Raw genomic sequence first — 27,389 nt, forward strand, 5'->3', positions numbered from 1 at the left:
TATGATTCAAATAGGCATTTTATCAAAAAATATTTTCAACAATGGTGTTCTAAAATGAAATTTTTGACATTTTGATGCAACCAGTCGATTTTAAAATGACCTCACACGAGGTTCAAAGTTTGAATCCCATTTTAACGTCCATCGTCGTGGTCATTTTTCATAATTTTTTAAATGGATGTTAAAAAATTGCTGTTCATTTTTGACATGAAGAAAAAAATATATAGGTAGGTATCCATGATTTGAAATTTTTTCAGAGGAGACTAGACTTGGCTCCAATTTTCTTTGAAAAATTTGGACCCAAAAAATAGCTTTTCTGATGCGTAAACCCAGAATAGCGGGGCCCTAACCCAAAAAATCTCGACTTGTGATTAAAAAAGACTACTCTACCAAAATTGCAGCTGCTCAATTATATTTTTCGAACATTTTCGAGGCATTTTTTAAATTAAAAATGTCGGGTTCAAAAAAAATTCGTTGGATGTGCATTGTTCAGACACGAGATTGCACTCAAACCCTAGAAAACTCGATTTGTGACTAGAAATAGTTTCACCTATTCCAGAATTGCAGCTATTGGACAGACTTTAAACTTTAGAGTTGTTGCTGGAGCCTCCAAAATGACTTGAAATCACTTCCAATCGATTATTGGTGTGTTAAAATCGGGAATAAAGTAAATTTCAACTTACCAGCTTGATTGCGGGTAGAATTTTGTGGAAAATGCAACTTTTAAAACTCTGCTGGAGGCTGCAGAGTACTTCTTAAAACGGTTTGAAACCGGTTCTAATCGGTTCAAGGAGGGGGGGGGGGTGAAAAAAGTTTCAACTTGGTGACATTTTGATTTTTTTCCAAATTTTTGGCCCGAAAGTTTTCAAAAATTCGACGCAAATCAAAAAAGACACTCGAGCACCAAAAATTTTGAATAGTGGTGTACATTTGCATGCTAGCTTTCTATTTAGCTTTGTGCGATTCGACTTCTTTTGCAAGACGACTAACCCAAGCTACGTTCGAAAGAATTAAAAATCAATCAAGTCATGAACAGAATTAGTAACAATGGATAACCCTACGAGATTGAAAAAAAAAACTATGAAATTGAGAAGAAAAAAGGAAACTCGTTAAAATGCGTTGATTTTAAGGTTATAACCTATCTAATGACCGACTATCATGATAACGATATGTGCATTTTTGGCAAAAAGTATAAGCGCATAGGTAATTACCTACCTATGTATTATGTAAGACAATTTGTGAGTACAATTGTGCAAATTAGTATTGCATTCCGGTGAACTACGAGCACAACTTACAATTACATTTTTTTTTCTTAGCTGACGTGTTTAATAATTTCAAAATGATAATCGAATCGCAAATCTCGATGTTTTACGCGTTTAAAAGAGTCCTCGTAGCCTTTGGTTATTGACGAAAAAATGTTGTAGTTTTCCAAAGTTCACCGCTCTCTCAGAAATCTTCTGCGATGATGTTATTTTTCATTTTCTGCAGATATTTTGACCAATTTTAATAGGTCACGTTAGGTACATCTTTCGTCGTCGTCGTCGTGGTTCCTTGTCCTTTACAGGACATTGGAAATCGCATTTTTGTGGTACCCTTACAGGGTGAGGCGAATGCCTATTGCCACTGCGATTATTCTGGGGAATCGACGTTGTTTCGAGCTTCCACTAGTTCCACTAGTAGTTTCCCGTTGCTTTCTAGTGACATCTACACAAGCACCTTGGAGCTAGCCGGTTTTCATTTTCTGCAGATATTTTGACCAATTTTAATAGGTCACGTTAGGTACATCTTTAAGAGAGGGGAAAAAAACGAAAATCGTAATCTAATATTTTTGGCTCAAAATTCATCAAAAATGCTAAAAAAAAAGTTTTGATAGAAATTTTTGATTTTCTGTCAAAATTTTAATTCTGCTTGATTGGTCTTATGGAGATTTTTTCTGATAATCATAAAAATCATAACGCAAATTTGGGCTCAATGTTCTTAAATACCTAATAAGTGCATTAAAAATAGTGTCGATGGGAATTTTCGACTTTCTCTCAATATTTTGACCAATTTCGATTGGTATCATGACAGACATCTGTTATCTGTTCCAAAAATCCCGAAAAATTATCACATTCATGACTCATCTTTTGAGGTAGAAATTCTTCAAGCATGAAAAAAAAGTTATGATCGAAATTTTTGATTTTCGGTCAAAGTTGTGACTCATTTTGATGGGTTTCGTGACATTTTCCCCCAAAAAACCGAAAATGTCACGGCACAATATTTTGAGCATCCAATTCCTCAAAAGTAGGTACCGGAAAAAAGTTTTTATTGAAAAATTTGAGTTTTTTGTCCTAATTTCAAAAAATTTTCACGGGTCATAGGAATGACATCTTATTTAAAAACTTTTTAATTCGTTACCTATGTACCTACTCAATTTTGGGCTTAAAATTCTTCAAAGGCTGTAAGAAAGATTTTAATTAACATTTTTGATTTTTTTGTTGACATTTCAACTTATTTTGATAAGTCTCATGGTGTGTTTTCCAAAAATCCCAAAAATCATGGCACAATTTTAAGTTTAAAATTCATCAAAAATACTCAAAAAAAATGTTGACGGTAAGTTTTTCATTTTTAGTTCAAATTTTAAACTAGGTACTTTGACAGGTCTTATGACATCTTATTCAAAAACTTCCAAAATTGTTATTTAATTTTTTGCTCAAAAAAAGTTTTGATGGAAATTTTCAATATTTTAATGTCAAAATGTTCACTAATTTTGATAGATCTGTCGACACTTTCCCTAGAAATCCCAAAAATCATGCCCCAGTTTTGGGCTAAAAATTGAAAATTCTTCAATACACTAAAAAAAAGATTGATGGAAATTTTCAATTTTCTGTTCAATTTTCTGTTGAAATTGCAACTCATTTTGATTGGTCTCGTGATGTTTTTTCTAACCAACCTCATCCCAGATCTGTCCATGAGGCAACTGCAAAATCTGCAAGAGTACAAAATACTCGTGTTTTTTCCTGACATGTTTAGAGGCAAATTGAATTTTTCGATCCGTAAAAATTTCAACAAAATTTAGCTTCAGGAGCAGTACTTTTTGCCAGTTGAACTACATAAAAACCAATAATTGGGTATTATTGCCGATTTATTCTCTGAAAAATATTATTTTTTCAGTTAATTGGACCAATTTTGCTCTCACTCTGCTCGAACCTGTTTGCTTTTCATTTTCAAAACTGACATTTTAAAAAATCCATCATTCTACTTCTGAACTTTTGAGCTAAAAAAGAGAACAAATTTTTTTAAAAACATTATTTTTTTATCCCTCTAAATTCGAGTTTTTAAAATCTTTTGCCTTCACTTTACTCGGGTCAATTTCTATCTTTTTTCTAAACCGAAAAAAAGTCAAATTTTTATAACTTCCACAATAAATTTAAAAGGGAAAATAACAATTTTTTATGGCGCCTTAATGCAAATTATATCAATTGGCAAAATTGTTATTTCACGTTTTATTTCACTTTAAAAACTCTTCTTTTCATTCAGCAAAATTGATATTTTTTCTTATGGCAAATTTTTAGTCCCCCCTCCAAAAAAAAACTCAAGACCGACTTTTCGTAAAATAAAAGTCTTTTGCGAACGAAACGAATTGATGCATTTTTTTTAAAACATTAATTCGTGAACGAATTGATTCGTATAAGTGACTCGTTCGCGAAGAAATCAATTCGTATAAGTGACTCGTTCGCGAACGAATCGATTCGTACAAGTGACTCGTTCGCGAACGAATCGATTCGTATAGGTAACTCGTTCGCGAACGAATCGATTCGTACAAGTGACTCGTTCGCGAATGAATCGATTCGTATAAGTGATTCGTTTGCGAACGAATCGATTCATTTACTCAATTTTTGGCGAATCATGCACGAACGAATTGAATTATTTTTTGCGATCGTTCGCGAACGAATCGACTTTCGTTTGTGAATCATTCGCGAACGAATTGATTCGTATTAGTGACTCATTCGCGAACGAATTGATTCATGAATTAAAGACTTTTCTTGATTCATCAAGGAAGTTTTTTCAAAATATTTTTCCATGTTTTGAAAATGAGAACATTAAAGAATTTTCCAACAGATCCAGAACGATTTAATACTAAATTCGAGATCTCTAAGATAAGGTATAAATCAACTTGATTCTACCTGCTCGATGAAATTTTTATTTTTTTACTTTTTTCATATTTACAAAAAATTCAAGAAAATTTGAACTTTTAAAACACTAGAATTCGAAAAATGGCGTAGGTAAGTAGGTACATATTTTAGAATGATCTTTCAGTTTTTTCTGTTCCCTTCATGGTTAATCTATTGCTACTAACTTGATTTTATTTTTCAATCGTTTTTATATATACCTTCCTTTGGGTCTGGTTATATTACAATTTTATGATGATAAAAGTTCATAGGTATACCTTAGGTATTAATTTTTTTCTCAATTACATTCATGAGACATGATTGTGCTTTGGACGCCTCCAACCAAGACCACCCGCCCTCAAAAGAGGTCTCGCATGCGCGACCTCTCACTGCAGTCTCGTTAAAATGTATATTAATTCAATCATTAACCTAGTGGCCCACTGCCGAAATAACGATGCATTGTTCATGAAAAATGTATAAATGCATTGGTAATTTTTGAAACAATTAGTTTCACATTAATATGACCATGAAAGCTCAATAGGTATGTTCAAATAAAGTGCCCAACTTACGAGAACATAATTTTTTTCGGTGGCTGGCGAGTTGTGATTTTTTCAAAATGGTTATCGCATCGCAAATCGCGAAGTTTTACGAGTCTAAAAAAGTCCTCATTACTGGAGGCACCGGATTTATGGGTAAAGTGTTAATATGGAAGTTATTACAGAGTTGTCCAGCATTGGATACCATATTTGTTTTGATACGACCTAAACATGGTGAAAGTCCGAAATCTCGAAAAGAAAAATTATTCGACTCTCCGGTAACGATTCGCATAAGTTTTATATGTATTAACCACGTTCGAATAATTATTACAAAGTGGTACATATTTGCACGATGTTCATCTTCATATTTTTTGTTCATCTATTCAGATTTTCAACAATTTCAAAGAAAATAATCCCAATATACTCCAAAAAGTTGTATTTGTATCGGGAGATGTCGGAGAAGATAAAATAGGACTATCAGACGTAGATTATGATATGTTAGTTGACCAAGTATCCATTATATTTCACAGCGCTGCTATTTTGAAAATGAACTCCCCTTTAAAAACTGCTATCAATGTAAATACCGTTGGAACAATCAGGATGCTGGATATGGCCCAACAGATGAAAAAATTGGAGGTAAGAAGCTGCAACAATCTTGCTAGGTACCTATACTTAGTTTACATTTGTACAATCTGCTGCAACAATCTTATTGGTCATGATATTAATTTTGATTAAACAACATCTCCCTCTTATTTTTAGGCATTTGTCTACGTTTCTACCGCGTATTGTTGTTGTGAAAATAGCACAGTTGAAGAAAAAATTTATATTTCAAAGCATAATCCGTGTGATATAATTAATCTCATTCGATGGATGGATCCCGAGTTATTAGAAACACTGACACCGAAGTAGGTGTCCTCAACATTTTTGTATTTGTATAGGTGTAAATAAAGTTGAAACTTACCTATTGAGTTGAAATGCTTGTAAGTATGTACCTACATAACATAACAATGACTATTAAATTGAAACGGACGTTCGTTCAGAATTAGTTCTGGAAAGAGCTTTGTGATGTAGCTTTATTACTTTATAGGTATCGTAGTGTAGTTCTTCGAGTCCTAACTATAAATATGCAACTTAGATTTCAGCTAAATTAGTATACCTACCTAATCAAGAATACAATTTTTTATTTATTTTCAGATTAATTTATCCATCACCCAACACATATGTTTATAGCAAAAGGCTCACAGAAACTATTTTGTCTGAACGCGCTTCCGAAGTTCCCATAATAGTGGCAAGACCCAGTATAGGTACCTATAATGCTTGCATTTATCATTATTTTAGAATTTACTATAGATTTTTGATTCTCTTTCGGTACACCTAACTTTCATAAGAGTGACATGAATTTGATATTTTATGATACAGTTGCGCCTGCTTTTGAGGAGCCCTTAGCTGGATGGAATGATACATTTAATGGACCAGTGGGATTTTTTGTGGCAGCAGGAAAGGGTATAATCCGTACCACTATGTTGAATTTAGATGCAAAGTCTGAATTAATACCAGTTGATATGGCAATTAATAGCATTTTAGTTTTACCTTGGGACACTTCGCGAGAAAAATTGTAAGTTACCTATTATTACCTACCTATTAAGAATTTACTGAGCATTTTAACCGCAATAAGTATATCTAATTTTGGCAGGTACTTTCTTGAGTTATAAACGGATCAATATTTCCAAACTGGGGACGAATTTTTAACCCAAAAATCATTAACTGAAATTTAAAAATATTGTGTTGAAAAAAAAACGTTGGTGGTGGCGAAATCACAAGAAAATTCAGCTTTCAAAGAAAACTCATTTTGAAAAATGAAAGTTTTGAAAAAACTCAAATCATTTATTTTCATCACAAAAAAAATGAATATAGGTAGAGGTACCTACCTACAGTAGACTTCCGCTTATCCGGCTTCCGCTTATCCGGCTTCCGCTTATCCGGACAGCCGTATTATCCAGACGAAAAAAAATTCTCCTTATTATCCGGAATTTTCGATTATCCGGACAAAATCCGTATTATCCGGATGAGCAAACACAAATTACTTACAAGTACATAGTCAAAAATTTTTGTAATCTTTGTGTTTGGTTTGTTTTTTTCTGTTTTGCAAAGAAATAAAATTTATCCTTTGCACTTTTCATTCAAAATTACAAAAATACACCATTATCATTAAAAAACCAGTCATTTTCTGCCAAAAATTCAACCAAAAACATATCAATCCGTATTATCCGGATTTTTGCTTATCCGGACAACCAAATTCCCCAGTTAGTGCGGATAATCGGAAGTCTACTGTATCTACATACTTGAATTGGACATTCTTTTTCAATACAGGGTGTTCCAGGAATCGTCTGCCAAAATTCAACTATAGATAGTATTCGAGGAGACGAACAAAAAACGTCATTAGGACTGGTTGCCTATCTTGTGAATTGAAGGAGCCACGTGCTTCGCAAAATTAGAAATTTACCAATTTTGAAAAATTAATCAAAAATAAGGAATGTTTGAATCATTCAAATGATGCCCATAATCCTTAGTACTCGAATAGAGAACAAAAATATTATTATGACAGATTGCCTATCTTCAAAATTGAAGGGGCAAACTTGATTCAAAATTTCCAAATTTGTCATGCCAGCTAGATTTTGAAAATTTTGAATTTTCAAATTGTATTTACCCCTTCAATTTTGAAGATAGGCAATTTGTCATAATAACCTTTTTTTGTTTGTCCACTCAAATACTACAAATTGGTGGAATCACTTGGATGATCCAAATGTTTTCTCATTTTTAGGGAATTTTTCAAAATTAGTCCATTTTTGGCCAAAAATATATGGTGTGACTTCTTCAATTCACGGATGATAAGAAAATGTTTGCATCATTGAAATGACTTCAGTAACCCATAGTGGTGAAATGGACGAACAAAAAAATGTTATTATAACAAATTACCTATCTTCAAAATTGAAGTTGCAAACACAATTTAAAAACTTTAATTTGAAGCATCTCAAATTTGGAAATTTTGAATCAAGTTTGCCCCTTCAATTTTGAAGATAGGCAATCTGTCATATTAATATTTCTTATTCTCTAGGGCATCATTTGAATGATTCAAACATTTCTTTATAATAGTCCGGCATATGACAATAGGAGTAATTGCACCCCCCGCCGATCCTCCGGGACAACTTTTTTCTTAAAGGGGACATCCTAAGGAACATTTTAGAGTAAACTTGCCAAAAAAAGTTGGCCTTACTTACAAAATGGCGGCCATTTTGATTGACAGGTCAGCCGAAATCGCAAATTTTGCGTTTTAACATAGGACTTGCACGAACTTTTTCAAACTTTACAAAGGTAGATCGAAAGATCATGCAAAAATTAATCACCTGTCAAAATATCAAGGGCTATAGTGGGTTTTTCGATTTTTGGTGAATTTTTGAAAATCCAATTTAGGCCAAAAATGATGGAAAAAATCAAAATTCTACCAAATTGACCAAGAGAGCTGAAATTTGGGATATACCCTATTTTCGACATGCCAAATCGATTGGAAACGGTTTCAACCCGTTTTGAGCAGTTCTGGAGCCTCCAGCAGATTTTTGAAACTCGAAATTCCCACAAAATTCCATCAAATTGGAGTTGTAAAGCTAAAATGTATTCTAAAAACTAATTTCAATACGCTACGAAGTACTGCAGGTGAATTTCAAGTCGTTTTGGATCCTCCAGCGATTTTTTAAAAATTCCTGCAGCCTCCAGCATGATTTTTGAAACTTTAATTTTTCACGAAATTTCATCAAATGGAGATGGAAAGCTGAAATTTACTCTACACTCCAATTTTAGCACCCTCTGAAAAAGACTTCTGGTGGATTTCAAGTAATTTTAGAGTCTCCAACGATTTTTTTGAAAATTACTGGAGCCTCCAGCAGATTTTTGAAACTTTAAATTTTCACAAAATTTTATCAAACCAAGATGGAGAGTCGAAATTCATTCGGCAAACTAATTTCAATACTCTACGAAGTTGACTGCTGGTGAATTTCAAGTCGTTTTGGAGCCTCCAGCAACTTTTTGAAAGGTTGTATGACGTTTTTTTGGAAAATTGAAATTTCCTAAGAGTAGCTGGAAGCTTTAAAACCATTTGAAACCACCATGTAGTCTGCGAAGTAAATTTCAGCTTGCCAACTCCATTTTGATACAGTAGACTCCCGATTATCCGACCTAATCGGGGGGGGGGGGTAAGGTAGGTCAGATACCAAAAAAGTCGGATAATCCAAAATGGATGTTTTTAGCGTAGAAATGAAGTGCATGAGCTTGAGAAGACAATGTTTCATTCAGAAAATCAAGTTTTCGCTCAAAACAGGAACAAAGAATCGAAAAAATTACGATTAAACAAAAATAAAATATAGGTACTTTTGTACATAAAAGACAATGAAATACTGACTTAAATTATAATTTGTTAAGATGCTGCACACTGCATTATTATTTACACATCAAAATCAAAAATTAGGGTTTTTTTGGATTATCCGACCTTGGTGGGTCGGATAATGCGAAAAGTAAGTCGGATAAATTTGTACCGGATAACCCGAAAGTCGGATAATTCGGAGTCGGATAATTGGGAGTCTACTGTAAATTTATGTTGGGAAAATTTCAAGTTTCAAAAATCTACTGGAGGCACCAGTAATTTTCAAAAAAGTCGCTGGAGGCCCTAAAATTACTTGAACCCACCTGGAGTCGTCTTCAGAGGGTGCTAAAATTGGAGTGTAGAGTAAATTTCAGCTTTCCATCTCCATTTGATGAAATTTCGTGAAAAATTAAAGTTTCAAAAATCTGCTGGAGGCTGCAGGAATTTTTAAAAAGTCGCTGGAGGATCCAAAACGACTTGAAATTCACCTGCAGTACTTCGTAGCGTATTGAAATTAGTTTTTAGAATACATTTTAGCTTTACAACTCCAATTTGATGGAATTTTGTGGGAATTTCGAGTTTCAAAAATCTGCTGGAGGCTCCAGAACTGCTCAAAACGGGCTGAAACCGTTTCCAATCGATTTGGCATGTCGAAAATAGGGTATATCCCAAATTTCAGCTCTCTTGGTCAATTTGGTAGAATTTTGATTTTTTCCCTCATTTTTGGCCTAAATTGGATTTTCAAAAATTCATCAAAAATCGAAAAACCCACTATATAGCCCTTGAAATTTTGACAGGTGATAAATTTTTGCATGATCTTTCGATCTACCTTTGTAAAGTTTGAAAAAGTTCGTGCAAGTCCTATGTTAAAACGCAAAATTTGCGATTTCGGCTGACCTGTCAATCAAAATGGCCGCCATTTTATGAGTAAGGCCAACTTTTTTTTTGGCAAGTTTGCTCTAAAATGTTCCTTGGGATGTCCCCTTTAAGAAAAAAGTTGTCCCGGAGGATCGACGGGGGGGGGGGGTGCAATTACTCCTTTTGTCATATGCCGGACTATTATGTTTGATGAATTTTTCAAAATTGGTAAATTTCTAATTTTGCGAAGCACGTGGCTCCTTCAATTCATAAGACAGGCAACCAGTCCCAATAATGTTTTTGGTCGTCTCCTCGAATACTATCTACAGTGGAATTTTGGCAGGCGATTCCCGGAACACCCTGTATTTATAATTTAACAAACATTTAAAAAATTGATAAGTTACCTTTAATAAGAATAAAAATCGTAATAACAATAGTAAAAAACGTTTTATGTCATTTCCAAAGTGGAGCAAAGATTAAAAAGTTGTAAAAGAAATGGCTTTGTTCAAAAAAAAAGTGCAAAACTACAATTTTAGATTCAGACCATGACAAAATTGTGTTAAAATGCATAATCTGCCCTTTCATACTTACGTTGTTGAATTTTATTGAAAGAAATATCCAATTTTTACCTATTCAATTGTTTTGTTTAAAATGAAGGATTTGAGTTTTTTCAAAAGTTTCATTTTCCAAAATGATTTTTCTTATTGAAAGCTCGGTTTTTTTGTGATTTGGCCAATTGGGACGGGTACCCTATTAGGCTATTACACTCTTCAAAGCAATGAGATTTATTGGTCTGGTTCAACAAAGCTTGTATCATTAAAAATACCTACTAATTTTATCTCTTTTCGGTTGCTTTTACTTTACTTCAGCTAGGCCAGCAATAATTTATTTAAGTTATTAAGTTAGGTAATGAGGCGCTTTATTCATTTTACCTACTCAATTATTTATATTTTTCAGACTGAACGAAATTAGTGTATACAACATTTCACCAAATTCGCAGGAAAATTTCACTTGGCGCTATATATCAAATTGTCTTAAAAATACAAGTACAAGGTATCCACCTGTGACGTTGTTCTGGTACCCGAATTTCAACCCAGCCGCCAATAATATCTTCGTATACACGATTAAATGCATTTTCCTGCATTACTTACCAGCTTACACAATAGATTTTGTTTTATTGATAATTGGTCAAAAACCTTTGTAAGTTGACAGTGAATAGGAACAGATTTTTATACCTACAAGTAAGTAGGTAGGTATAAGGTAGAATAAGTTAGCAATTCCGTGATTTTTTTCAGCCTAGTTCGTCTTCATGATAGAATCAGACTGGGTGAAAAAATATTGATATATTTCACTCGACGACAATGGACATTTGTGCACGATAAACTACTGCAACTGGAGGAACGGTTGAATGATACCGATAAACAGCTTTTTTTGATAAATACTAGACATATAAAAGATTATCAGAACTACATGGATGATATCGTACTAGCAACCAAAGTTTACACTTTTAAAGAAAATTTGAAGGATAATGATAAAGCGAAAAGAACATTAAATATGTGAGTCTATCTACCTATATTAACTTACATATAAAATCATCTCCATTTTGATCCACAACTGGTACTTTTATGATCTGATTTTGTTTCTATTTTGTGTTATTGATTTGTATAAATTTAATTACAGAATGTATGTAGTGGATATAATCGTTCAAGTTTTGAGATACGTTGTTTTATGGAAAATACTCATGTTCGCGTATAACTTGTTCTTCGAAGTTTTTCATCATTAGAGAGATACCTTATGAAGTCCTGTTTATACAAACACAGACAAACGAATTGAAGTAGGTGTCCAACACTCAGTTTTTTTAAAACAGAGATGGAGGTCTGCCTATACATATTTATTTTGATATCGATACCTAATTCTAATATTACTCGTACTTACAGATCCTTAATGCTTTTCCGGGTAAGAAGGACCTATACCTACCTAGATTAAAACGTGCATTTTACTTTTGTATAGAAAGATTTACTCAGTGGATACTTGTAAATTTCTTTACTGTTTCAATTAAAATAAAATTTCAAATCATTGGAAAAATTTCTTATCAACGTGTAATGAACATAGATACCTACCTACTTAGATAATTATATTCTATTCTATGAATTTAAACTCAGCAACAGATTGTCACTCTTGGTAATTCAATATTCACCAACTTTTTGTTTGTTTTTTGTTTTTTTAATTTTTTTGGTAGGTATTTTTGAAAAAAGAAAATAAATTATTATTATTACCATTTATTACCTATGTAGTTTGATTTTGATTTTGGTTCATATATGTATTTAGTTTTTTGGTATATGGATAGGTAACATCAAAAATCAATGCAAATTAGCAAAACTCGATGAAATTCCAGTTGGTAAAATTTGGCTAAATCCAGAGTTTCAGCTCACAGAATTTTCCTTCAGCTTCAGGAAATCAAAAAATATTATTTAGCTCAATCTAAACGCAAAATAGAAACGAGCTTTCAAGTTTTAATATTTATTTAGCAATGTATATAAGTTGGGCAGTTGGACGATTCGCAGATTTCTGATTGGTTGCTCTGCTTAACACAGCTTGTGAACAGCCAAAAGGCAAAAATATCCTTGGACGATCTTTAAAACTTAAAAGAAGAGAGACAAATAAAATTAATAAAAGCAAAGCAATGACGATGAGCGAAAAAAAAACTAAAAAAGTGCTCACAGCACACTGCACAGCAACCACCCATTATTGATAAAGTAGTGTCTGATTTTGATTAGTTTATCAAAAATTGGTCGATGCTGCACCTTTTTTTAATGATAACACTTTCTTATCTACTTCTCTCGTGTCTTGCGGTTTGTGAAAAATTTCGACTGCAACTTCTCTTTGGTGATGGTAATCTTTTATTAAATTTATCTAAAAACGTATAAACATGGTGAAGTATAAATACATCGGAAAACCCAGTCACCACTGCGGTAAAACGCTGTGGGAAATCATCGGTAATTTGAAAGATTACGGTGTTGGCCGATTAGTATACAGAAATACACATTCTAAGTACCCTCAAGCTTCTTTTTTCAAAATAGTCAAGTGCGAATCTGTCGCAGATACTGAAAGAGTAAGTACCACTTGCCACGATCAGTGACTTTCATTTTATTACTCGAATTATTTAAATGTATCTATGTACTTGATACTTATACTGTTGAATCTTCTAGGCACCGGGTGTTTACCGAAAATGTATAGTTTGGGTTGATGAAGTGTTCAGAGGAATGAGATACAGCGAAATATCGGAAATATTTAGCGCCAGCTATAAACCTGATTACCGGTTGATTCCGAAAGATGAAGAACATCTATGGTATGAAAAAGTAGCCAATATACCCAAACCCGAACCATTCATACCACCGACTCATATCGATGTTCCACCTGTACTAAAGGTTGTCATTAAGATCGTATTCTATTTCACTGGTTTTTGTTTTCGTCGATATTTACCCAGTTTTATTGTTTTAGATAATTTTGAACGAAGATAGGAAAGCTAAAGGGCTGCCGGTAGAGGAAGATATGTTGACAGAAGCTATAACCATAAAGAATCCGAGCTCTAAACTGTATCTTCGATATGTAAAAGAACTTCCTGAGAAACATGTTATTAGAGGATATGGAAAATCTCCATTCCAGGAACTGTACGACAATATCGAGGAGTACAAAATCAAGATTCGTAAGTGTTGACGGTCGTATTATTTTCTCGATGTGCCAGTTTACTTGAATAATCAACTCCTTCATGTGTGTGTTTTTTTTTTCAGTGAATGAAAACAAATCGGATTAATCAGTGTTCAGTAGATTTTATAGATTTGCAGTCTGTTGTTTTTATTACGTTGTAAATAAACCACTCTATTCATCTTCGTGTTGTCAACTTCATTGAATGTGTACAAAGAATGAACTAATGATTATTTAAATTAAATTATATTGAATTTCTCTTTTGTAAAATTATAACAGCGAACAAATATTTTACAATTAAACATATTACCGACGATACGTCTACATACACAATTATTACTACATTTACATGTCGTAGTAAGTTTTTCTGGCGGGATCTATGATGTTATTCTTGTCAGTGACATCGATATAAAAGTACATGTTTTTATTCGGATCGCTTGGCCTCATAACTGCAAACCAAAATAATGCAATTAGAAATTATTTCGACCAATGATGGAGCAATCAATACCTAACAGAACTTACTCGTATACTGGAGCATGAAACGTCTTTTTTCACCTTCCATTTCTTTCCATTTTTTCATAGCAATCGGTACTATAATAAGGCTCATCATTGTCATACTGACAGAAAACAAGTAGACAGGGGTTTCTCGCCAAGCTTGATTGAAGAAGCCCTTATCTAGAACAAAAACGACGATGAGTATAAATATTTTCATGTCAATCGAGAAACCTATATAGATTCAATACTCACATCCGGGTCCATAAATCTCTGGTTTCAAATGACGTCTAAACCATCTTAATAACATTGTAGACTCGTTTCGATCACAAAAAGGTTTAAATTTTACTCAAATTTGCCAATTCAACATAGAAACTTCATCAAGATCATTTGTGTGATTGGTGTTATCATATTTTTCTAATCAAACACGCGATTTTTCTTTTTGCATGCGGGATGCGTAACAGCCGTTCATGTCGTTCACTATCACTACATCATTTGATTTTCAACTGTCGAATGTTTTGTTTTACAAAAATAATATTTTTCGTTTTCGAAATTTTTCATCATGATCATTGATCAAACATCTTCATTCATCTGCGATCTTTTACGTGACAATTTATCTGAATCAAAATTAAAGGCGATAAAATTGTGTCTAATTCTAATCTATTGATACAATATACAATTTTTGAGTTTCACTTTATATTAAATCAGCACAATATTTATTTCAATTTTTAATTATAATTTAATTTAATTTGACCCCTACACAATTCATAAATTAAATTTATGGATTTTGTAGGGGTCAACTTTAAAAATTGAGATTGAGATTGTTCAGAAATCAGAATTTTTAGTGAGCGTAGGTACATGGCCCACGGGTGTACTGTTTTGATTTGAAAATTGAAATCAGAATTTTAGAGTCGTATTCATAGACGTTACTTTATTGATTACTCCGAAAATGAAAACGGTCTAAAAGTCGAGGACCAAAGCTGAACCGAACAAACATACAAATATGTGACGCGGCACGACAAAATCGACCTTCCGTCTGAAATAAGTTTTTGAGTTATGGGGGGTTAAAGTTTTCAGTCCAGTTCTGCTCGTTTAGCGGAAGCACTTGCGTTCTAATCAGGTTCTCCGGCCAAACTGAGCTAAACATAGTCTTGGATAACGTTTCTTGCCTGTTTTGTGTGAATATCACAGGGTTAAATGGTTATTTACATTGATACAGGGGGCTCAGTCGTGTTTGCCCTAATTTTTTCAATTTTTAAAAATTTTTTTTCATTATTTCAATTTTGAAATTGATCTGGAGGCAAAACAAAGCGTTCTACGAGAAAAATACATCGAGCAAAGTTGTAGAGAATTAAATTTCCAAAAACCTATAAGTGGTTTATTTTTCTCGAAAATGCATAGTTTTTCCATTATTCTCAAAAAACAGAAATTTTATGGTAATCATCATGAGGTTTTTGTTTTTTGAGAATAATGGAAAAACTATGCATTTTCGAGAAAAATAAACCTCTTATAGGTTTTTGGAAATTTAATTCTCTACAACTTTGCTCGATGTATTTTTCTCGTAGAACGCTTTGTTTAGCCTGCAGGTCGATTTAAAAGTTGAAATAATCAAAAAATCAAAAAAAAATCAAAAAAATCAAAAAAATGAGCACACTTTTGACTGGATTACCATGTATATGAAGCTATGAAAATCATAGGGACTTCTGGGAGGTCTTAAATGAATTTTGAATGTCTGAGGACCAAAAATCCATCAAAAAGTGAAAAATGATTTTTTCAGACGGAAGGTCGATTTTGTCGTGCCGCGTCACATATGTAGATCGAACCAGCATGCAAAAAATCAAAAATGTATCATCAGCCAAACTTGTAGGTACTAAAGTGCATTTTTCGATTTTTGGTATGTAAATTTTTGAAAATCCCAGTGCCAAAAATGGAGAAAAAAATCAAAATTTTAACAAGAAGGCTGAAATTTGCGATAGATTATACCCTCGCTTTAAGAAATTCTGAAGCCTAAGCAGATTTCACTAAATAAAAACTGCGTCTTAATTTTGACTTGCTAAGTCAACTGGGGGTGGTTTCAAGTCGTTTTGGAGCCTCCAATGACTTTAAAAATTCCATTTTTTCAAAAAAATGCGATAAAATCTGTCCATATCAACTCTACAGCACGTATTCTCTCGATCAGTCTCACTGTCCCTCCTTATATCAGCACAGACTATCCCTACAAAGATGAAAGATCCCTATTCATTCCAGACGACCCTTCCGAAATTAAAAAATGCTTAGACCTAATTAAAAAACTTGACCTTACCAACTCGATGTAGAATCTCACACGACGCGCGACGACGGGTGTAATAATCAAGTAATTACGAACACCAGAAAAAAAAAAAGTAAAACTCAGAAAGTTAAAAAATACCGCTCGTTCGTTTTTCAGCATTGTCATTTCTCAAGTTCTAACCTCCCCCCCTCCCCCGTAAAATATGATCTTGAAATTTTTAGAATTCTATCTTGCTTTTAATAACCACCTTTTTGATTTTTTAATCTTCATTTTTTATGGATATAAAATTTTATTTTTAGCACCAACTGAGAAAAAGAAAAATGAGAATATTTAAATGTATTTCATGTTGACCGATGATTAGTTTTTTTTTTCTGATTTCAAAGGTACTGATAAGCGTAGATTTTGCGTTCCAACACAGCTGACTTGTACGAAATTTTTTAAACCATTCAAAGGTAGATCAAAAGATAAGGCAAGATTCATCTCATCATCACCTGCCAGAATTTCAAATGCCAAAGTGCCTATTTCGATTTTTGGTGAATTTCTAAAAATCAAATTCAGGCCAAAAATGAGGGGAAAAAAATCAAAATTTTACCTAATTGACCAAGAAAGCTGCAATTTGGGATATACCCTATTTTCGACACGCCAAATCGATTGGAAACTGTTTCAATCCGTTTTGAGCAATTCTGGAGCCTCCAGCAAATTTTTAAACCCGAAATCCCCACAAAATTTTATCAAATGTTGTTGGAAAGCCAAGATTCATTCTGCAAACTAATTTCGATACGCCACGAATTCGACTGCAGGTGGATTTCAAGTCGTTTCGGAGCCTCCAGCGACTTTTTGAAAATTACTGGCAATTCCAGTAGATTTTTGAACCTTGAAATTTCCTAATATTTCATCAAATGGAGATGGAAAGCCAAAATTTATTCTGCAAATACGCAACAGAATCGACTGCTGCCTCCAGCGACTTGGACTTGCAGGAAATTTTTTAAAACGTACAAAAGTAGACCAAAAGATCAGGCAAAAATTTCACCTGTCAAAATTTTAAGTGCTGAAGTGCCTTTTTCGATTTTTGGTGAATTGTTAAAAATCAAATTTAGGCCAAAAATGAGGAAAAAATCTAAAGTTTACCAAATTGACCAAGAAAACTGAAATTTGAGATATACCCTATTTTTGACACGCCAAATCGATTGGAAACTGTTTCAACCCGTTTTGAGCAGTTCTTGAGCAACCAGCAGATTTTTGAAACCCGAAATTCCCACAAAATTTCACGACATTTATTCTGCAAACTAATCCAATACGCTACGAAGTCGACTGCCGGTGGATTTCAAGTCGTTTTGGAGCCTCTCCACCTTTAGCGACCTTTTGAAAATTACTGGAGCCTCCAGTAGATTTTTGAACCTTGAAATTTTCCAAAATTTCGTCAATGGAGATGGAAAGCCGAAATTCATTCTGCAAACTACTTTCAATACGCAACGAAGTCACCTGCTGGTGGATTTCAAGTCGTTTTAGAGCCTCAGTGAGGCTCCAGCGACTTTTTGAAAGGTTGTACGGCGTTTTTTGGAAAATTGAAATTTCCAAAGAGTAGCTGGAAGCTTCAAAATCATTTGATTTTTTCCCTCATTTTTAGCCTCAATTTGATCTTCAAAAATTCACCAAAAATCGAAAAAGTCACTTTAGCACTTGAAATTTTGACAGATGATAAATTTTTGCCTTATCTTTCGATCTACTTTTGTACGGTTTAGAAAATATCGACTCTATCCAATCACATCGGCTTACATTTACAATGTAGAATAGTTCATTTTTATTTTTTTTTAAATGACGATTCAGGATTATCATGAAAAATATTGATCATTTCCTAAAATTTTGCACTTTTCCTTTTTTACACGACAAATCTTTGAAATTTGGTCTTTTTCGCCGAAATAGTGAACAAAGTGACTTGCAAGTGAAATTAGTGACTGAGTCACTTTTCAAGTGATCGAATTTCATGCCTGCAAGATACTTCAAAAAGCAAAAAACCCGCCAAACTAGAGAAAAAAATCAATTTGAAAAAAAAGAATGACATCCCCAAAAAATGCTTTAAAAGCAAAAAAATCGTCAAGTTGGAAAAAAACATAGACGCTGCGCGAAAAAAGTTTTAAAAAAAATACATGATATTAAAAGAACCGCCAAGACTCATACAAACATTTTCATCACTTTCACGCAGGTCACACAGGTTGAAGACAAAACTTCAACGATTTTTAGAAAGAATGTAAGTGTTTTTTCCGCAAGATGAAGCATCTTTAAGGTAGGCGAGCGTGCTTTTCATTTTGCACACTTTCTTCAACTTCAATATGAAACTGCGCTTTGTAAACATCCACATGAAATTTTCTCTAGAAGAACGTAACGACGGCTGCAAAGAAGATTTACGAGGAAGTAAATTGAAAATCAACATTTGTGAATAATAATAATATTCATGTAAAAATACCATACTCGTCCGATTCACCATCTACCGTTGGCCTTGTTTATTTTTCATCGTCTACAAAGATTTATATACGTGTGAATGTGTGTTCGAAAAGCTAGTAGTTCGACTAAAAAGTTCAGTTCTTCTCATCCCGATTGAAAATAATATGAAACAGTGAAACACCATCAATACTCGTCCGATGCGTCATCTACCGTTAGCCTCGTTCATTTTTCATCTCCGGAGATATGCATGTACGTATAATCACAACTAGAATAGCAATAGTTATTATTTGATTGTGTGAATACTACCGGTAATAAGTTGAACAAAAAATTAATCTTACATTGAAGTAAACTGCACTATTGACAGTTTCTTGTCTTGTTCGTTCTTCGTTCATCAGTTTTTCTATCTAACCTGAAAGAATTTTTCACACAAAGTACAACAAGCCAGAATAATAAGAGATTATCATATATTCAGTTTCATAAATAAATACTACCCGTAATAAGATAATTCCAACTGGTACTGGTGTTTCTAATTGAATAAATCATCGCCAGTCACTAGAATAAAACCAGGAAGGAATAATTCTCAACATGATGAATCGCATAATCGAATCAACACTTGAATAGCAAATTTTATCGCGTTAAATTTTATTGCTCATGAAGTTATTTTCAATTTTTCATTTTTCAAATTTTATTTTTCATTCAAAAATAATTTTTAAAAAATTTGATAAGATAAGGATCGGATCATCGGTGAACGGATGCGTCAGAAAAAGAATCATTTAGACCATCTAATATTGTGATTTGTTTTGTTACGCATCCCTAGTTCAAAAAGAAAAATTGCAAAAAAGAAATCAAAAAATCAACACTCTGAAGCAAACTTATGCAAAAAATCACCAAGCAGCGCATTCTATATTCGCAAATTCGTACAAAATTCACGCTCAGTTTGACTGACGAATATGAATCTTACGTGCTATCACCAGAAGCCCAAACATTTTGACACTGGGATTCCACTGAGAGATTCCCTCCTAAAATTTGGACGAATTAATTGTGTTAGAAAGATTTCTAATTAAAACGAATTAATTGTGATAATTAATCGCATTAAAATGTGTATTTTTCGATAGCATCGACTACACACTCGGAACCAAGTAATGCCATGTTGTAAATCGTTGGTAAGTTTTGCATTGCTTCGTACTTCATATCGAACCTCTTTATTCAAACTTTCAATTTCAATTGCCTCTGTCAAACCGTAATGTTACGGATGTTTCAGAACCATGAAGGATCTCACACATTATTTCCAAACTCCTAAGGCCAAGTCGAGCAGCTCAGAAGCTACCGAATCGAAAACACCAGCAAAATGTAAGCGAAAAGCTAGCGATAGTGTGGACTCAGAAAGTACCAAGACACTCGTCAATGGTAACGAAACTACCCCCGAAGAAGAAATATTCACGACTAAAAAGCGTCGTAAAAGTAATCCATCTTCGAGGAAGAAACCCACGAAACCGACTGCAAACGGAACTCATGAGAATAATCTTTCTGACGATGAAAACACTCCTATTTTAAAGAGGACGGTAAAATGCAACGGCGATGCTACTGATAAAATCGATTCGACTCCGGTTAAAAAAGTACGCACTTATTCGAAGAAGAAACCTGTAAACGTAGTTGAATCGAAAAATGCTGATTCGTTCGATGGTATGAATTTTGATGTTCATGTTTTACTTAGCGATTGTGTTCGAGAAAATTCATCTGTCGCTGAAACGAACGAATCTTCAGAAACTACAGCTTCGAATTCAGACTCGTGTTTCGTAGATGAGAATAAATCGAAGAACAGCTCCAAGTCGAACAATGATGACGATAGTCTTGAAACGAATTCATCTGCTGCCAAATCAAACCGATCATTGAAAACCAAAGCGTCGAATTCAGACTCATGTTTGGTAAATGGAAAGAAACCGAAGAAAAGCTCCAAATTGAAGAAGGATGACGATAGTCTCAAAGTGAAATCATCAGCTGCCAAATTAAACCGATCATTGAAAACTAAAGCTTCGAATTCAGACTCATGTTCGGTAGACGAAGAAGAAACGAAGAAGAGTTCTAAATCGAAAAATGACGACGATAGTCTGAACGCGAATTCATCTGCTGCTAAATCGAACCGATCGTTGAAAACTAAAGCTTCGAATTCAGACTCGTATTCGGTAGATGAAGAAGAAACGAAGAAGAGTTCTAAATCGAAAAATGCCGACGATAATCTGAACGCGAATTCATCTGCTGCCAAATCGAACCAATCGTTGGAAACTGAAGCATCGAGTTCAGACTCGTGTTTCGTAGATGAAAAGAAACCGAAGAAAAGCTCCAAACTGAAAAAGGATAAAAAAGAGTCATTAGAAACCGAACCATCTGATTTGGATTCTTCGAAGCTGGCTGAAAAGAAACCAAAACAGAGTTCCAAGTCGAAAAATGATAAAGATGACGAATCAAAGAAGAATAATTTACTGAATTATTTCTCCAAAGTTGATAAACTTCCGAGTATTCCTGATAAAACGCGTACGAATATTATCACCGTTCAAGCAATAGTCCATTCGCCTCCGAAAGATAAGAGTAAATTGATCAAAGAACGCGATCCTAATGTTCTAGATGTATCCCCAACGTTGATGAAGAAATCCAAGAAGAAGAGTTGTAATTTTGACGACATTACGGTGATCGAAGAAGTTATTAAAGACGATGATAAAAGTTCCAAGTTATCTACTGTTGTTCCTACTACACCTCAACCTCAAATTGAGAACGTTTCCCCAGAAGGTACCGTTTCGAAGGGTAAATCGTGGAAAATGCGAGTAAAATTGACGCCATCGGCGAATCTCGAAGGTGTTATTTCAAGAAACAACTCGAGTAAGTTTTTTTTACGAGTATGGTGCTATTTTTGAAAATATGATGATCGATTACAACTGACCATGTTTCATAGAAATTTGAGTTCCTTCGACGGAGTTGAATTCGTTTCTAAATGGTTTATGATGTTCACTTTGATCGCTGATTTTTTTTTCTATTATGTTAGAATATTTTTACGTGACGTGTTTTCGTTTCATGTTACACTTTGTTCGTAGGAAAATATAGGAAAATTATCGTATCGAGCTCAGATGACGAGGATACCGAAAACAAAATCGAAACCCAATCCGATCACAGTGATGTAGAATTTGTCAGTGAATCGAAAAAGGAACCGGATCCGATGATGTCTGCAAATAAGGAAACCCCTCAGCCAAGTAATATCGACTCCTGATTTTTCATAATAAAAAATCAAAATATTTTCTAACAAGTGTTGCATTTTTTTTCCTAGTCAAATTAGCTCCATTGTTTACCAAACGAAACGATATCAAAAGTACCCCAAATCGGATTCGAATTAGTGATGAAGCTAAACGACAATTTTTGGAAAGTGGAGTTCCCGATGTGATTAAGAAAAAAATGGAAGAACTAAAAAAGTAATCATTCGACAGTTGATACTATTTTTCTATTGAATTTGAATTAATTTTACTTCTTCTTTGATTTCAACAGTAACGCCGAAGATGAATACAAAGGAGAATACGTATTTCCAAAATGTACCCACGTCCAGCAAAAAGAACCCGAATCTTTTATTTGGGACTTGAAAGAATATACCGATTTCAAATTAAGAGACCCTATGGACGATATCCAAATCGATGAAATTTTGCATCAGTCGTATTGCTCATTGATTACTAACGATGTTAAACCTGAATCCGATCAAGGAAAGGAGGAAACGTTCCAATTTGATCTTAAGAACGAAATTAATTCGCTGAAAAAACAAGTAAATATCGTTCAATGTTCGAATCATTTTCTATGTAAAACATTCTCTATATTCACTTCATACTGTTCTTAGGAACCTAATGCCAACGTGATGGACATCCATTCGAGTATCAAACGCTTGAAAAAGGTTAGCGAAAGTGTTCCAGATATTTGTTGGACTGAAAAATACAAACCGTTCGTATTCGGTGACATGATCGGTAACACGAATTCTCTGCATCAGCTTAAAGAATGGATCGAAAGCCATAAAAGAATGAAACAAGTCTTCTTAGGTAAACTTTCAGCGTTTCAATTACGATTACAGATCATCATCCTTTCGGAACTCATGTATAATGTTGCATAATTTTGAATTCTAGAAAGTGATTCGAGCAGTGGTGGTGAATTCGTCGACTCAGATGACAGCTGCAGCAGCACCGATGTGAAAAATAACGTTGCTATCATAGTCGGACCTCCCGGTTGTGGTAAAACCTGCGCTGTTTTCATGTTAGCCAATGAATTAGGATTTAAGGTACTTTTATTTTCCAAACGATGTTTAACCGCGATTGCAAAAATTCTTTACCGCGAATTATTCGTGTTTCAGGTACTAGAGGTGAACGCAGGATCGAACAGAGCTGGTAAGAAGATCATCGATGAGTTATTAGAAGCTACGCAGTCCCATAGAGTCAAAAGAACTTCTGGTTCGCTGTTTAATTCGAGTGAGTATTTTTTTCACTTAGTCTGGCTACTTCATGATCGTGAGCGTTATTTGAAAAGAGAAGAATAATTATAAACGTAATTACTATGTAATGTGAGTTGAAATTTATACAAAGTGTATCTTCATTCCAGAACCCGAAAAATCCAAGAAGAAGAAAAAGAAAGAAAAGGAAAGTAAAAAAGACAGAAAAACCATGTCTTTGATTTTAATCGAAGATGTAAGTACATAACAAGGTTTTTATTCTTAAATATTTTTTTCGAATCAGAGTAAGCTATGGACGTAAGTTTCGAAGCCTTTATTTCGATTTTGCTCAAATTTTTTTCCATAACAACTATCCACCGAAATTAAGAGGGGGGGGGGGTGTATACTTCTCCTTCCCATAGAAAAAAAAAACAACAAATATCGATGATCGATGAATTTTCATTTTAAATTTTCGCCTCGCTTTTCAGCCAAATTGCTAAAAAGTTTCATTTTTTTCCGAAAAGTTACTCAGAACTCTCGTTTTTTTATCAAAACAAAAATTTTAAAAAATCCCACTTTTTCGACAAAAATTACGAGAAAATACGTTTTTTTGCTTGAATAATTGCCATAAAGTCTTGCTTTTTGGTAAAATTCTCGTTTTTTTGCTAAATTGCCAGAAAATACCTCATTTTTTTCAAAAAGATATTCAAAAGTGTAGCTTGTTTGTCAGAAATTGTCAAAAAACATCATTCTTTTGCCAATAATCACCGAAAGTTATGCTTTTTGATAAATTTGTCATCGTTGCTTTTTGCCAAAAATTGTAAAAAATTCTCACTTTTTCAAAAATATACAAAAATTTTTGCTTTTTAGCAAAATGGTTGAAAAAATGGTTTTTTGTTGAAAATACTAAAAAGTCTCGCTTTTTTCTAAAAATACCCAAAAGTCGCTTTTGCCGAAAACAATTTTATCAGAAATTCAAAAAATTTACAGTTTTTACTTTGTTACAAAAAATTACTAAAAAGTTACGAAATGGTACAATTTTAAATCGAAATATTTCAATTTTAAATACGTACAAAATAATCCAATTTTTAAAAAAATGGAAAATCCTGTTTTTTTAGTCAATTTTTTTTTGTATTATGCATATTTAAAATGTTTGGCTCGCGTTTTGTCACTTTTTCACTTTTTTGTTTACTTTTTCGAGCTTTTTTGGTTCCCAAAGTTACTTTTTTCCGGAAGAAATTAAATAGACCTACGAACTGTAGATTTTTTAAAAATTTCTCACGCAATTTTTTTTCAATTTTAATTTCTTCATCCTTTGCTTTGGTCGCCGTTTTACATTTCGGTTGGAGGAGGGAGCGGTTCAATTTTTTGAATTTTTTATACATTATGAAAACTGACAACAAAATATAGAAAAAAAATCTCAAAAATTTTCACGAACAAAAAATAAATAAATTTTTTTTTATGAGGACCTCCTTATTAGGATTTGTGGGGCAAATTTGAAAAAAAAATCTTGGATTGTTATGCAATATATTGAAAAACGTTTTCAAAGATGCTGGACTCGAATATGGCTTTATTTTTTTGATCCAGTTTCTTCCAAGCCCTCCAGACTCGATTAATTTGGGTCAAGTCTTGAAGATGTCGATAAAGTCATGCGATAGATTGAATATTTAATATGTTTTTGAAGGTTCTAAACACGAATATGTCCTTAATTTTTCGATTCGACCTCTACCGTGCTCCTAATTCCTTTTCATTGGGTGTCCCTATGATGAGGATTTTTTCCAAGGCTTGAAAGGTGTATTCCAAACAGTAAGATCACATTCCGGTTCTACGTCTTCAAAAAATACGATTCATTAATTTTTTTGGTATTAATTGTAATTGAGAGGGGAATGTAAAAGGGATCAGATCGAAGAAAAGAACCCAATTTATGTTCAGAGACTTTAAAAACATTCTACTCGATTAAAAAATACAAGGAAGGAGTGTTTTTCTCATTTGAGGGTCTCCACTTTGGAAATACTATTTTTAAACCAACAGCAAACGTTATGTCTTATGTCAATGGAAATTCTCCCCTCCCCCACCTCCCCTACAAAACAGGCTATGAAATAAACCGTACGAGTGACCCTATAATTCATTAGTTTTATATGATTACAATTTTTTCAGGCTGACATATTATTCGAAAACCACGACGAAGGTTTCCTATCTGCGTTAAATTCACTCACCTCTCTATCCAAAAGACCATTAATATTCACGGTGAACAACTTAAACTATCCTCATCTGCATAAATACAACAATGCCCAAAATCTGATCTTGAGATTCAATTACCCTTCAAGAGCATCAATTAGTAAGTGTATTGAATAATGAGCGAAACCACTTTCCCTGTCTAGTAGACAATTTGGGTTAATTTTTTTCCTTTTTTTCAGACGCTTGGCTAAAAGTGATCGCACTTTTAGAAGGAGTTCAGTTATCTGATGAACTTTTGATAGAATTGTATAAAATCGCTGGTTCAGATTTGAGAAAAAATCTACTCCAATTACAGATGCTTGTACAGTCCAAGTATCTATATCCGGTAATTTGCTTTCCCTTTCCTGCTTTTTCATCATTTAGGATAATTTGGAAGTATTATTTATTTTCAATCTGTTTTTTTTTTTTTTTTTTTTTTTTTAGAAATCTAATAACGAGCAGTTATTCTATCAAGACTGGCTCTCTAATGTGAGATGTCTCGGCGATAAAAAAATCACACCAAAGTTGAATGACTGCAACGGCGAGAATGATCACGATAAACTGTTCAGTGATGATGAAGAGACTTGCTCTTTGGATGATCTTGAAAAAAAGGAAGAGATCGTTGTTGCACCGAAACCAAAATCAGAACTACGTCGCGATCGTGAGGCACTTCTGGAATCAGTCAAATTGTTGAATTATGCTGCTAATTTAGATGATTTCGCTTGCGATAATGTAAGAGTCGTATTTCGAAATTATTTTTTTCAACTTTTGTACCAGAATTATTCTTTTATTATAATTCGTTTATTTTCCTCGAAAACAGGATCAAAAAATATTCCCAAGCCGATTTTCTCCGGCCAAAGACGCAAATGATTTCACATATCGATTAAATAGCGATTTGGTGGAGTTTATCAAAAACAGAATATTTGATAAGTACGAAAAGAACGCCTCGTTTTCGTTCAAAAAATATTTCAATGCGGTCTCGTAAGTATTTTAAAAATATGAACTCGATCTCACAATATTTCCTATACTGATTGGTTTACCTTTTTTTTTTTTTGCAGACAAAATTCCAGAATAAAAACCATCACCGAAAACGTGTTCGTATCGTTTAATCCTAGAATTTGCAATCAACGAGTGAGAAATTGTGATTACCTGCCTACGATTAGGGATATTGCTCGTTTTGAGAAGACTAAAACGCCAACTACATTGAGACGCTCGAATCGATATTTCAGCTATTTAAAATCAGTCAGTATCGATGTAACTGATAAAGAAATCGAAATATTATGTAATACGTTTGTATCGTAACATTGTTTTAAACACTGTACTTATTGATATTATTTTTAATTTTATATGAATTTTGACGAGTTTTGCTCTTGTTATTTTTATGTTGTATTATTTTATTGCATCGTATTCTCCGATGATGTGCATTATGTATATCAAAGATGTATGAAACCTTAACGATCTCTATTTTAAGGAGTGCTCTTATACATTTACTAGTGTTCTTTTCTATTCTATTTTTTGAAAATATGTTTACTCCTAAAGTACGTGTACAATGCGATTGAAATCAGTTTCATGTTGTATAAAATAGGTAGTAAAAATATTTTCACGTTTGTAAAATTAATTTTCGAAATATAATTTTAATGTGGGATTTGTGAATTTACATTATTTGCTGTTCTTAAATGCTGATTTTTTTCTTCGATGTAAAATTTTTATAAAAATTGCTTGATTCGTCTGTTTTTAAATTTTTAATGTCTGTTCTGGGTACTTGCCTATTACTTACTTACCTTTCAAAAATGTCAAATGTATAGAGAAATTTACTTCTTGTAAAAAAAAATACCCAATAATGTATTTCTTGAATTTA

General features: G+C 33.4%; 4 protein-coding genes and 1 long non-coding RNA gene across 8 annotated transcripts; 3 read left to right on the forward strand and 2 right to left on the reverse strand.

Moving 5' to 3' along the window:
• The first annotated feature begins 4,598 nt into the window (after positions 1-4,598).
• Positions 4,599-12,241, forward strand: LOC135840449 (putative fatty acyl-CoA reductase CG5065). Its single transcript, XM_065356998.1, has 9 exons — positions 4,599-4,962; positions 5,072-5,320; positions 5,444-5,589; positions 5,879-5,988; positions 6,104-6,299; positions 10,914-11,156; positions 11,252-11,512; positions 11,637-11,790; positions 11,894-12,241. Exons 1-8 carry the CDS (start codon positions 4,765-4,767, stop codon positions 11,737-11,739), a joined length of 1,506 nt encoding a protein of 501 aa, XP_065213070.1. The 5' UTR covers positions 4,599-4,764; the 3' UTR covers positions 11,740-11,790; positions 11,894-12,241.
• Positions 12,242-12,764: 523 nt separating this feature from the next.
• On the forward strand, positions 12,765-13,846 carry mRpS34 (mitochondrial ribosomal protein S34). The gene is made up of 4 exons (XM_065356125.1): positions 12,765-13,068; positions 13,166-13,384; positions 13,458-13,662; positions 13,748-13,846. The coding sequence occupies exons 1-4, from the start codon at positions 12,886-12,888 to the stop codon at positions 13,768-13,770; spliced, it is 630 nt and encodes a 209-aa protein (XP_065212197.1). The 5' UTR covers positions 12,765-12,885; the 3' UTR covers positions 13,771-13,846.
• Positions 13,847-13,888: 42 nt separating this feature from the next.
• On the reverse strand, positions 13,889-14,569 carry LOC135839882 (uncharacterized). Its single transcript, XM_065356126.1, has 3 exons — positions 14,409-14,569; positions 14,184-14,336; positions 13,889-14,110 (listed from the first exon to the last, which is right to left on the reverse strand). The coding sequence occupies exons 1-3, from the start codon at positions 14,461-14,463 to the stop codon at positions 14,007-14,009; spliced, it is 312 nt and encodes a 103-aa protein (XP_065212198.1). The 5' UTR covers positions 14,464-14,569; the 3' UTR covers positions 13,889-14,006.
• A 965-nt stretch (positions 14,570-15,534) lies between these two features.
• On the reverse strand, positions 15,535-19,545 carry LOC135839883 (uncharacterized). 3 transcript variants are annotated; one of them, XR_010557657.1, is made up of 4 exons: positions 19,356-19,545; positions 19,203-19,273; positions 18,887-19,129; positions 15,535-18,811 (listed from the first exon to the last, which is right to left on the reverse strand). It is a non-coding gene; the product is annotated as an uncharacterized LOC135839883 (long non-coding RNA). The 3 variants fall into 3 exon arrangements; XR_010557656.1 differs by having other exon boundaries at positions 18,892-19,129; positions 19,203-19,545; XR_010557655.1 differs by having other exon boundaries at positions 19,203-19,545.
• Positions 19,546-19,843: 298 nt separating this feature from the next.
• On the forward strand, positions 19,844-27,176 carry elg1 (enhanced level of genomic instability 1). 2 transcript variants are annotated; one of them, XM_065355168.1, is made up of 15 exons: positions 19,844-20,027; positions 20,126-21,396; positions 21,487-21,738; positions 21,951-22,106; positions 22,181-22,322; positions 22,396-22,663; positions 22,736-22,931; positions 23,016-23,167; positions 23,240-23,354; positions 23,485-23,570; positions 25,472-25,652; positions 25,732-25,877; positions 25,976-26,263; positions 26,352-26,512; positions 26,590-27,176. In XM_065355168.1, exons 2-15 carry the CDS (start codon positions 20,130-20,132, stop codon positions 26,831-26,833), a joined length of 3,654 nt encoding a protein of 1,217 aa, XP_065211240.1. In that variant the 5' UTR covers positions 19,844-20,027; positions 20,126-20,129; the 3' UTR covers positions 26,834-27,176. The 2 variants fall into 2 exon arrangements, with proteins under 2 accessions (XP_065211240.1, XP_065211239.1); XM_065355167.1 differs by having other exon boundaries at positions 19,845-20,027; positions 20,126-21,738.
• The last annotated feature ends 213 nt before the right edge of the window (positions 27,177-27,389 follow it).

This window comes from Planococcus citri, chromosome 3, assembly GCF_950023065.1.
Source record: "Planococcus citri chromosome 3, ihPlaCitr1.1, whole genome shotgun sequence".
Taxonomy (NCBI): Eukaryota; Metazoa; Arthropoda; class Insecta; order Hemiptera; family Pseudococcidae; genus Planococcus; species Planococcus citri.

What these genes read in the sequence shown, in the direction of transcription:
- LOC135840449 (XM_065356998.1), top strand. Translation starts at nt 4,765, where the DNA reads ATGGTTATCGCATCGCAAATCGCGAAGTTTTACGAGTCTAAAAAAGTC. An exon ending in TTAGAAACACTGACACCGAA is followed by an intron (nt 5,590 to 5,878) that starts GTAGGTGTCCTC and finishes ATTTATTTTCAG; the next exon opens with ATTAATTTATCCATCACCCA. An exon ending in GCGAAAAGAACATTAAATAT is followed by an intron (nt 11,513 to 11,636) that starts GTGAGTCTATCT and finishes ATTTAATTACAG; the next exon opens with AATGTATGTAGTGGATATAA.
- mRpS34 (XM_065356125.1), top strand. Translation starts at nt 12,886, where the DNA reads ATGGTGAAGTATAAATACATCGGAAAACCCAGTCACCACTGCGGTAAA. An exon ending in CTGTCGCAGATACTGAAAGA is followed by an intron (nt 13,069 to 13,165) that starts GTAAGTACCACT and finishes TGAATCTTCTAG; the next exon opens with GCACCGGGTGTTTACCGAAA. An exon ending in ATGTTCCACCTGTACTAAAG is followed by an intron (nt 13,385 to 13,457) that starts GTTGTCATTAAG and finishes TTATTGTTTTAG; the next exon opens with ATAATTTTGAACGAAGATAG.
- LOC135839882 (XM_065356126.1), bottom strand. Translation starts at nt 14,463, where the DNA reads ATGTTATTAAGATGGTTTAGACGTCATTTGAAACCAGAGATTTATGGA. An exon ending in AGAGATTTATGGACCCGGAT is followed by an intron (nt 14,337 to 14,408) that starts GTGAGTATTGAA and finishes TTTTTGTTCTAG; the next exon opens with ATAAGGGCTTCTTCAATCAA. An exon ending in TTTCATGCTCCAGTATACGA is followed by an intron (nt 14,111 to 14,183) that starts GTAAGTTCTGTT and finishes TTTGGTTTGCAG; the next exon opens with TTATGAGGCCAAGCGATCCG.
- elg1 (XM_065355167.1), top strand. Translation starts at nt 20,130, where the DNA reads ATGAAGGATCTCACACATTATTTCCAAACTCCTAAGGCCAAGTCGAGC. An exon ending in AATGAAACAAGTCTTCTTAG is followed by an intron (nt 22,932 to 23,015) that starts GTAAACTTTCAG and finishes TTTGAATTCTAG; the next exon opens with AAAGTGATTCGAGCAGTGGT. An exon ending in CTTTGATTTTAATCGAAGAT is followed by an intron (nt 23,571 to 25,471) that starts GTAAGTACATAA and finishes CAATTTTTTCAG; the next exon opens with GCTGACATATTATTCGAAAA.